At 49.8% G+C, this 10,408-nt stretch overlaps 2 protein-coding genes across 4 annotated transcripts in view; both read left to right on the top strand.

Moving 5' to 3' along the window:
• pak6b (p21 protein (Cdc42/Rac)-activated kinase 6b) overlaps nt 1–2,755 on the top strand; it is a 9,628-nt gene extending 6,873 nt beyond the window's left edge. For 2 of the 3 annotated variants that reach the window (XM_028396836.1, XM_028396837.1), the window contains 4 exons: nt 638–764; nt 1,445–1,570; nt 1,647–1,781; nt 1,868–2,755. In XM_028396836.1, the coding sequence (XP_028252637.1) occupies nt 638–764; nt 1,445–1,570; nt 1,647–1,781; nt 1,868–2,035 (556 nt within the window). In that variant the 3' untranslated portion in view covers nt 2,036–2,755. The remainder of the gene's footprint in view (nt 1–637; nt 765–1,444; nt 1,571–1,646; nt 1,782–1,867) is intronic. The other variant, XM_028396838.1, reaches the window with a different exon arrangement.
• A 1,000-nt stretch (nt 2,756–3,755) lies between these two features.
• Nucleotides 3,756–9,557, top strand: LOC114428407 (myosin-6). The gene has a single exon (XM_075353392.1). It carries the CDS (start codon nt 3,756–3,758, stop codon nt 9,555–9,557), a length of 5,802 nt encoding a protein of 1,933 aa, XP_075209507.1.
• Nucleotides 9,558–10,408: the final 851 nt, after the last annotated feature.

Raw genomic sequence — 10,408 nt, 5'->3', positions numbered from 1 at the left:
CTGTGTGTGTGTGTCTGTCTCTGTGTGTGTGTCTGTCTCTGTGTGTGTCTGTCTCTGTGTGTGCGTGTCTCTGTGTGTGTGTGTCTGTCTCTGTGTGCGTGTCTCTGTGTGTGTCTGTCTGTGTGTGCGTGTCTCTGTGTGTGTTGTCCTGTGTGTGTGTGTGTGTGTGTGTTGTCCTGTGTGTGTGTGTCTGTGTGTGTTGTCCTGTGTGTGTGTGTCTGTCTCTGTGTGTGTCTGTGTGTGTCTGTGTGTGTGTGTGTGTGTGTGTGTGTGTGTCTCTCTCTCTCTGTGTCTGTCTCTCTGTGTGTGTGTGTGTGTCTGTGTGTCTGTGTGTGTGTGTCTCTCTCTCTGTGTGTGTGTGTATGTGTGTGTGTCTGTGTGTGTGTCTCTCTCTCTGTGTCTGTCTCTCTGTGTGTGTGTGTGTGTGTGTGTGTCTGTGCGTGTGTGTGTCTCTCTCTCTGTGTCTGTCTCTCTCTGTGTGTGTGTCTGTGTGTGTGTGTGTGTCTGTGTGTGTGTGGCTCTCTCTCTCTGTGTCTGTCTCTCTGTGTGTGTGTGTGTGTCTGTGTTGTCCTGTGTGTGTGTGTGTCTGTGTGTGTGTCTCTCTCTCTCTCTGTGTGTCTGTGTGTCTGTGGTTCAGGCTGAATGAGGAGCAGATAGCCACGGTGTGTGAAGGCGTCCTGCAGGCTCTGTCCTACCTTCACTCTCAGGGCGTCATCCATCGCGACATCAAGAGCGACTCCATCCTGCTGACTCTGGACGGGAGGGTAACGTGTGTCTTGCTTCTCCTCTGTGACAGCTGTAGAACAGGCGAACTGCTGCGGCCGTGAGCGACTAACGCACAGTTTTACTCAAACACATCCACCTCCTTATCGACTGGACTTCATCAAACACCGGATCATGAAGCTCATGGTGCAGCTCGCTCCTCAGAGCTAGCTGCACGCTCAGGCCTCTGACCACGCCTAAGCCTGTTAGCATGTAGCTTTAGCAACTGCAGCTGACATGCGACAGGCTACCACCAAACTGAAGCACACACCTGCACGGCCGTCACATTAACATCACAAAGCCTTCATTCACGCCTCTCTGTCGCACACTGACTCCTGATTGGTCAAACACTTAGTGAGCACAGACACAGGAGGTTTCAAAATCAAATCAACATTTTGATTTCTGTGGTGACAACAGCTCGACAATGTACAAATAAGATGAACTTAATTTAGACTTTTATATTTGATTTACTAAGTTTACTGTTTCATAATCATTATTATTATGTGGCTTATATTCTGTCCTCCTCCTCCTCTTCCTCCTCCTCCTCCTCCCTCCTCCTCCTCCTCCTCCTCCTCCTCCCTCCTCCTCTTCCTCCTCCTCCTCCTCCTCTTCCTCCTCCTCCTCCTCCCTCCTCCTCTTCCTCCTCCTCCTCCTCCTGCTCCTCCTCCTCCTGCTCCTGTAGATCAAGCTGTCAGACTTTGGTTTCTGTGCTCAGATCAGTAAAGACGTCCCGAAGAGGAAGTCTTTGGTGGGGACTCCATATTGGATGGCTCCTGAGGTGATCTCTAAAACGGCGTATGGCACCGAGGTAACGGCGATGCAGCTGCAGAGAACACACCGAGCCTTTCAGAACTTTGAATGTACTGTGTGACCTCTGACCTCAGGTGGACATCTGGTCTCTGGGCATCATGGTGGTGGAGATGGTGGACGGAGAGCCGCCATATTTCAATGAGACGCCCATCTGTGCCATGAAGAAGCTGAGGGACGAGGCAGCACCGAGCATCAAGAATGTCCAGAAGGTCAGACACACACACACACACATGCTGAGCCAGCTGTTGGTTTTTGGGCTCCTGATTGGTCCTGTCTGATGATGTCACTGTCTCAGGTGTCTCCTGTGTTGAAGGACTTCCTTGGCTGCATGCTGACCCGTGACACGTTGCAGCGCAGCAGCGCCACCGACCTGCTGGAGCACCCGTTCCTGCTGCAGGCCAGCTCGCCTCGCTGCATGGTGCCGCTGGTGGAGCAGCACCGCAAACGCATGTCGCTCTGCTGAGCAGGAGCCTCACCTGGGCCTCACTTGAGCCTCACCTGAGCCTCACCCGGGCCTCACCTGAGCCTCACTTGAGCCTCACCTGAGCCTCACCTGGGCCTCACCTGAGCCTCACCTGGGCCTCACTTGAGCCTCACCTGGGCCTCACTTGAGCCTCACCTGAGCCTCACCCGGGCCTCACCTGAGCCTCACCTGGGCCTTGCTGACATTGTATTGATCGCTGTCATGGCTGACAATCAGCTTTGGCTGAAGCTGCGGTGTTCAGCAGCCTATCATGTGCTGTAAGCCCCTCCCATTTCAGCTCAGTGTGAGTTCCGATGGACCCTTCAGGTGGCGACCTTTGACCTCCAGCTGCCGCCTGATTCAGTTGATGTTACTTGAGAAGAGGAAGTGTGCAGGGATGAGCCTTTATTCTGGCAGGTCGTCTGCAGCTTCCTGTCTATGAACAGCAGGTAAAACCTGACCTTTGACCTTTGGGTAACCCTCTTAGGCTGCTTCATGTTTTGAACTTTGACATAAATAGTTAAATACAGTTTATAATTTTTATTATTAGCTGCAAAAACATTTCAGATCTGATCACACGATTACCAAGATCAATAAGTCTGTGTGAGAAGACCTCATCTTATATATTGATCATTTAACATCCAATCAGCTGAATCAGTGAACGCATTATTTTCTTCTGTGAGACAATGAATGTAACTTTGCACAAAACACACACACACACACACACACTGTGTGTATCTTTGTAAAAATAAAAGTTTATTTTGGAATAAATAATAAAAATCAGTTTAGAGTTTGATTGATTTTGTGTTGTCGGTGGTTCAGGACACACTCGGCTGTAATGGGACGATGAAGCTGCGTCCACTGATAAAAGCCGACGTCTGGATTCTATTTGGAGGCTGAAGAGGCGACGCTGTCACAGATAAAGAGACACAAACACTCCAGTCTGTCACACAGCGCCTTCATATCAGAGCAGCAGCTGCATCTGAACACACACTTCAATCACACACACACACTGTGACACTGACCGGTTTGTTTGACATCAAATCATTCTGAGAGATTATCAATGACATCCTGATCAAAGTTACATTTACATGGATCTCCACGTTCAACACGTCAGATCAGCACTAATCAATAATCAATAACCATCTGTAGGTTGATGGTGTGCACCAGCTTTAAGTCTAATGCAGTGCATGCTGGGAAATGTATTCAAATGTCCAACTTGTGAGGATGACAGATTTAAATCATTGATCTCTTGAACATGTTATCAATTGATGATAGTATTCCATCTGATAACTTAAAATCAATCAGCTTTGACCAGAATGTTTTGAAATACAGCAGCAGAGTTTTTACAGTGCAGAAGAAACTAAAGAAGTGTAAAAAGTCACATGACCTCCAGGGCTCTGAACACGAGAGGAGGAAACAGGAGGAGCAGACGAGGTGTCCGGCGTCTCTATCAGAGCACAGATAAGCTGTGAATCTCTGCTTCTCCTAAAAAGGACTTTAGCAGCCTGAGGTCCTGAGTCTGCCCTCGTGGAGGGTCCACATCACACGACAGATTTAGTCCATCTTTTCAGCAGTCATCTCCTAATTTGGTCCACCGGGAGGCTTTATAAACATCTGCAGTCTGTGAGCGGGCGTCAGTTCTCCATCAGCTTCAGCAGGAATCTCTCTCTGTCTCCTCCCGGATCCTTCTGACTGATCAGGACCTGCACCCTCAACCATGGGTGACGCTTTGATGGCTGAGTTTGGAAAGGCTGCTCCTTACCTGAGGAAGTCTGAGAAGGAGCGCCTGGAGGCTCAGACCAGACCTTTTGACATCAAGACTGAATGTTTTGTTGCTGACGATAAGGTAGAATATGTGAAAGGACAAATCCAGAGCAAAGATGGAGGCATGGTGACCGTCAAGAAGGAGGATGGAACAACCGTGACAGTAAAGGAGTCTGATGTTCACCCCCAGAACCCGCCAAAGTTTGATAAAATCGAAGACATGGCTATGTTTACGTTCCTCCACGAGCCCGCCGTGCTGTTTAACCTCAAAGAGCGTTATGCCGCCTGGATGATCTACACCTACTCCGGGCTCTTCTGTGTCACCGTCAACCCCTACAAGTGGCTTCCTGTCTATGACTCGGAGGTGGTGGCGGCCTACAGGGGGAAGAAGAGGAGTGAGGCCCCTCCCCACATCTTCTCCATCTCTGACAATGCCTACCAGTACATGCTGACCGACAGGGAGAACCAGTCCGTCCTCATCACCGGAGAATCCGGAGCGGGAAAGACGGTAAACACCAAGAGAGTCATCCAGTACTTTGCCAGCATTGCTGCTGTGGGCAGTGGAGTCAAAAAAGACAGCAGCAAGGGGACCTTGGAGGATCAAATCATCCAGGCAAACCCAGCGCTGGAGGCCTTCGGTAACGCCAAAACCTTGAGAAATGACAACTCGTCACGTTTTGGAAAGTTCATTCGAATTCATTTTGGCACCAGCGGCAAACTGTCGTCTGCCGACATTGAGACGTACCTGCTGGAGAAGTCCCGGGTCACCTTTCAGCTCAAGGCTGAGAGAAACTACCACATCTTCTATCAGATCCTGTCCAATCAGAAGCCAGAGCTGCTGGACATGCTGCTGATAACCAACAACCCATATGACTACTCCTACATCTCCCAAGGAGAGGTAACGGTCGCTTCCATCAATGACTCTGAGGAGCTGATGGCCACTGACAGCGCCTTTGATGTGCTCGGTTTCACCCCAGACGAGAAGATGGGCGTCTACAAACTGACCGGTGCCATCATGCACTACGGCAACATGAAGTTCAAGCAGAAGCAGCGTGAGGAGCAGGCAGAGCCTGATGGCACCGAAGCTGCTGATAAATCTGCTTACCTGATGGGACTGAACTCCGCTGACCTCATCAAAGGACTGTGCCATCCCAGGGTCAAGGTGGGAAACGAGTACGTCACCAAAGGCCAGAGCGTGGACCAAGTCTACTATGCCATCGGTGCACTGGCTAAGTCAGTGTACGAAAAGATGTTCAACTGGATGGTGGTGAGAATCAACCAATCACTGGACACCAAACAGCACCGTCAGTACTTCATAGGGGTGCTGGACATCGCTGGATTTGAGATCTTTGATTTCAACACATTTGAGCAGCTGTGCATCAACTACACCAACGAGAAACTGCAACAGTTCTTCAACCATCACATGTTTGTCCTGGAGCAGGAAGAGTACAAGAAAGAGGGCATCGACTGGGAGTTCATTGACTTTGGGATGGACTTGCAGGCCTGTATTGACCTGATTGAGAAGCCAATGGGAATCTTGTCTATTCTCGAGGAGGAATGCATGTTTCCAAAAGCCAGTGACCAGACCTTCAAGTCCAAGCTCTATGATAATCATCTGGGCAAGAACAAGATGTTTGAGAAGCCAAGGGCAGCAAAAGGGAAAGCAGAGGCCCATTTTGCCCTGGTTCACTACGCTGGCACTGTAGACTACAACATCTCTGGCTGGCTGGTGAAAAACAAAGACCCCCTGAATGAAACTGTTGTCGGCCTTTTCCAGAAGTCCTCTCTCAAGCTTCTCAGCCTGCTGTTTGTGAGCTATTCAGGAGCTGATGGTGGCGATAAGGGCGGCAAAGGGGCCAAGAAGAAGGGTTCTTCCTTCCAGACAGTGTCGGCTCTTCACAGGGAAAACCTGAACAAACTGATGACCAACCTGAAGACCACTCATCCACACTTCGTCCGCTGTCTGATTCCTAATGAGAAGAAAACTCCAGGAGTCATGGACAACTGCCTTGTGATGCACCAGCTGCGCTGTAACGGTGTCCTTGAAGGCATCAGGATCTGCAGGAAGGGTTTCCCAAACAGAGTGCTCTATGGTGACTTCAAACAGAGGTACCGGATCCTGAATGCCTCTGCCATCCCTGAGGGCCAGTTCATCGACTGCAAGAAAAGTGCTGAAAAGTTACTGGGATCTCTGGACATCGACCACACTCAGTACAAGTTTGGCCACACAAAAGTCTTCTTTAAGGCTGGTCTGCTGGGAACACTGGAAGAAATGCGTGATGAGCAACTATCTCGTATCATCACCAGGATCCAGGCCAATGCCAGGGCCCTCCTTATGAGGGAGCAATTTGCCAAGCTGATAGAACGTAGAGATGCCCTGATGGTCATCCAGTGGAACCTTCGGTCTTTCCTGGGAGTGAAGAATTGGCCTTGGATGAAGCTTTTCTTCAAGATCAAACCCCTGCTAAAAAGCGCTGAGTCTGAGAAAGAGATGGCCAACATGAAGGATGAATTCAACAAGCTGAAGGAAGCTCTGGAGAAATCTGAAGCACGGCGGAAGGAATTAGAGGAGAAAATAGTGACTCTTCTCCAAGAGAAGAACGATCTGACCCTGCAGATTCAGTCTGAACAGGACACACTCACAGATGCTGAAGAACGCTGTGAACAGCTTATAAAGAGCAAGATTCAGCAGGAGGCAAAGCTGAAGGAGATGACTGAAAGACTGGAGGATGAAGAGGAGCTCAACGCTGATCTCACAGCTAAGAAACGCAAGCTTGAAGATGAATGTTCTGAGCTGAAGAAAGATATAGATGACCTGGAGCTAACTTTAGCCAAGGTGGAAAAAGAGAAACATGCTACAGAGAACAAGGTGAAAAACCTGACAGAGGAGATGTCCTCCCAGGATGAAAACATCATGAAGTTGACCAAGGAGAAGAAGGCACTGCAGGAGGCTCACCAGCAGACCCTGGACGACCTGCAGAGTGAAGAAGACAAAGCCAACAGTTTGACCAAAGCTAAAGCAAAGCTGGAGCAACAGGTGGACGATCTGGAGGGCTCGCTGGAGCAAGAAAAGAAAGTCAGGATGGACCTGGAGCGCTCAAAGAGGAAGCTGGAGGGGGACGTGAAGCTGATCCAGGAGAGTCTGATGGACTTGGAGAATGACAAACAGCAGCTGGAGGAAAAACTCAAGAAAAAAGACTTTGAGGTCACACAGATAAATTCCAGACTAGAGGACGAGCAGGTTGCTTCAGTTCAGCTCCAAAAGAAGCTGAAAGAAAACCAGGCGAGAATTGAGGAGCTGGAGGAGGAGCTGGATGCTGAGCGTGCAGCCCGGGCCAAAGTGGAGAAGCAGCGCTCAGACCTCTCCCGTGAACTGGAGGATATTAGCGAACGTCTAGAGGAAGCAGGGGGAGCCACATCCGCTCAGGTGGAGCTGAATAAGAAGAGGGACGCAGAATTTCAGAAGCTACGGAGGGAGCTGGAGGAGTCCACTCTTCAGCATGAGGCCACCGCCGCCACCCTGAGGAAGAAACATGCCGACAGCGTCGCCGAACTGGGAGAACAGATCGACAACCTGCAACGTGTGAAGCAGAAGCTGGAGAAGGAGAAGAGCGAGCTGAAGCTGGAGCTGGACGACCTGTATTCTAACATGGAGAGTGTGGTGAAGGTCAAATCAAACATTGAGAAGATGTGCCGTACAATGGAAGACAACATGAACGAGTACAAGAGTAAATATGAGGAGGCTCAGCGGACCATCAATGACCTGACGACCCAGAGGGCCAAGCTGCTCACAGAGAACGGCGACGCTGGACGGCAGCTGGAGGAGAAGGAGTGTCTGATATCACAGCTGACCAGAGGGAAGAACTCGTACAACCAGCAGGTGGAAGATCTTCGCCGACAGCTGGAAGAAGAAGTAAAGGCGAAGAACGCTCTCGCCCATGCTGTCCAGTCAGCACGCCACGACTGTGATCTGCTCCGAGAACAGTTTGAAGAGGAGCAGGAAGCCAAAGCTGAGCTGCAGAGAGCTTTGTCCAAGTCCAACTCAGAGGTCTCTGCATGGAGGACAAAATATGAAACTGATGGCATCCAGAGGACAGAGGAGCTGGAAGAAGCAAAGAAGAAGCTGGTTCAGAGGCTCCAGGAGGCTGAGGAGGCCATTGAGGCTGTGAATGCAAAGTGTTCCTCTCTGGAGAAGACCAAACACCGCCTCCAAAATGAGATTGAAGACCTGATGCTGGACCTGGAAAGATCTAATGCAGCATCAGCAGCACTGGACAAAAAACAAAGAAGCTTTGACAAAGTCTTGGCAGAGTGGAAGCAAAAGTTCGAGGAGTCGCAGTGTGAATTAGAGGCCTCTCAGAAGGAGGCTCGGTCTTTGAGCACTGAACTCTTCAAACTAAGAAACGCCTATGAGGAGTCACTGGATCACCTTGAGACAATGAAGAGAGAGAACAAGAACCTCCAGGAGGAGATCTCTGACCTCACTGACCAGCTGGGAGAAGGTGGAAGGAGCACACATGAACTGGAAAAGATGCGGAAGCAGCTTGAACAGGAAAAGGCAGAGCTCCAGTCAGCACTGGAGGAGGCCGAGGGTTCTCTGGAGCATGAAGAGAGCAAGATCCTCAGAGCCCAGCTGGAGTTCAATCAGGTGAAGGCTGACATTGAGCGCAAGCTGGCTGAAAAAGACGAAGAAATGGAGCAAGCCAAGAGGAACTACCAACGGATACTGGAGTCTCTTCAGTCCTCCCTGGAATCCGAGACCAGGAGCAGAAATGAGGCCCTGAGAGTGAAGAAGAAGATGGAGGGGGACCTCAATGAGATGGAGATCCAGCTGAGCCAAGCTAACAGGCAGGCAGCTGATGCTCAGAAACAACTGAAGAGCCTACAGGCGTTCCTGAAGGACTCTCAGCTGCAGCTGGATGACACCCAGCACAGCAACGATGACCTGAGAGAAAACATTGGTCTGCTCGAGCGCAGAAACAACCTGATCCAGGCTGAGCTGGAGGAGGTGAGGGCCGCCCTTGAGCAGACGGAGAGAAGTCGCAAACTGGCAGAGCAGGAGCTCACCGACACGACGGAGCGAATGCAGCTACTCCACTCCCAAAACACCAGCCTGATCAACCAGAAGAAAAAGCATGAAGCAGACCTCCTCCACCTGCAGAGTGAGATGGAGGAGGCCATACAGGAGAACCGCAACGCTGAAGAGAAGGCAAAGAAGGCCATCACAGATGCAGCTATGATGGCAGAGGAGCTGAAGAAGGAGCAGGACACCAGTGCCCATCTGGAGCGCATGAAGAAGAACATGGAGCAGACCATTAAGGACCTGCAGCACCGCCTGGACGAGGCTGAGCAGATCGCTATGAAGGGCGGGAAGAAGCAGCTGCAGAAGCTGGAGGCTCGCATCAGAGAGCTGGAGAACGAGCTGGAGGCGGAGCAGAAGAGGGGGACAGAGTCCATCAAGGGGGTTCGCAAGTATGAACGCAGAATCAAAGAGCTCACCTACCAGACCGAGGAAGACCGCAAGAACCTGGCCCGCCTCCAGGACCTCGTAGACAAGCTGCAGCTGAAGGTAAAGTCCTACAAACATGCAGCCGAGGAGGCGGAGGAGGCGGCCAACACCAACTTAACCAAACTCCGAAAGCTGCAGCATGAGCTGGAGGAGGCCGAGGAGAGGGCCGACATCGCCGAGTCACAAGTGAACAAGCTGAGAGCCAAGACCAGGGACGGGTCCTCCAAGAAGGGCCTGGACGAGTGAGGAGGAGGTCAGTGGTGGGTTTACTGTCTAACTTCAGACACATTAAACAGCATGTGTGATTCTGTCTCCTGATGTGTGACTCTGCTTTCCCTCACAGGACTTCCTGTTGTTGTTTGAACCACTGAGGTACTGAGAGCATCGCTTCATTTAATCCTGACTGCAGTGGAGTTGTGCTGTCCTCACACCACGTAACTATGTAGAGCTAGACAGCCAGCGAACAAACTGAACAAAGGTCCCCAGACAAGGCTTGCTTTTCTTGGTTTTACTGAAGATCTTTGATGAACAATGTTATTTTTGTTTTTTGTAACTGAAAAATACAGAAAGGAAAAATAAATGACTAGCGATACAAAATGCTACACTTAATTAGCCTAGCTTACACACATGCACCACTTTACATTCAAACAGTCGAAATACTTTTAGCTCATGTACAAGTGCTTTGTGAACACATTGCTACTCACAAAGACGAATGTTTCCCAAGGCACAGGCGCTTTTAGTCACATTCAGCGTTTGCATGAGTCGTTTTCTCCCTTATTTCACTGACTTGTTGCTCATTGCCGGAGAAAGTACAACAAAGATATGTGCCAGGTAAGAGCGCTCACTCGTTCGTGTTTCCAAACACACAAAATCAACAAAGAGGGTTTATACAAGAGATGTCTCACTCAGATCAAATTTCAACCCATAAAAATATTTTAAACAATTTTAACATGAATTTACTTCTATTAATTAACTGCTAAGTTATTTAAACCTTATTTATGCAACTTAATTCCACCATAAACTAATGCCTTTAACCTAAAGGCATCACACTCCCCACTTGATATAAACACTTTATATCACCAAAACATCATGCACCA

Source organism: Parambassis ranga, chromosome 24 (genome assembly GCF_900634625.1).
Source record: "Parambassis ranga chromosome 24, fParRan2.1, whole genome shotgun sequence".
NCBI classification, from domain to species: domain Eukaryota; kingdom Metazoa; phylum Chordata; class Actinopteri; family Ambassidae; genus Parambassis; species Parambassis ranga.
The sequence above is the reverse complement of the archived record's forward strand: the minus strand, read 5'-3'. Positions and strand labels throughout refer to the sequence as shown.

Bases quoted from the DNA above. Each gene is read 5' to 3' on its own strand.
- LOC114428407 (XM_075353392.1), top strand. From the start codon at position 3,756: ATGGGTGACGCTTTGATGGCTGAGTTTGGAAAGGCTGCTCCTTACCTG.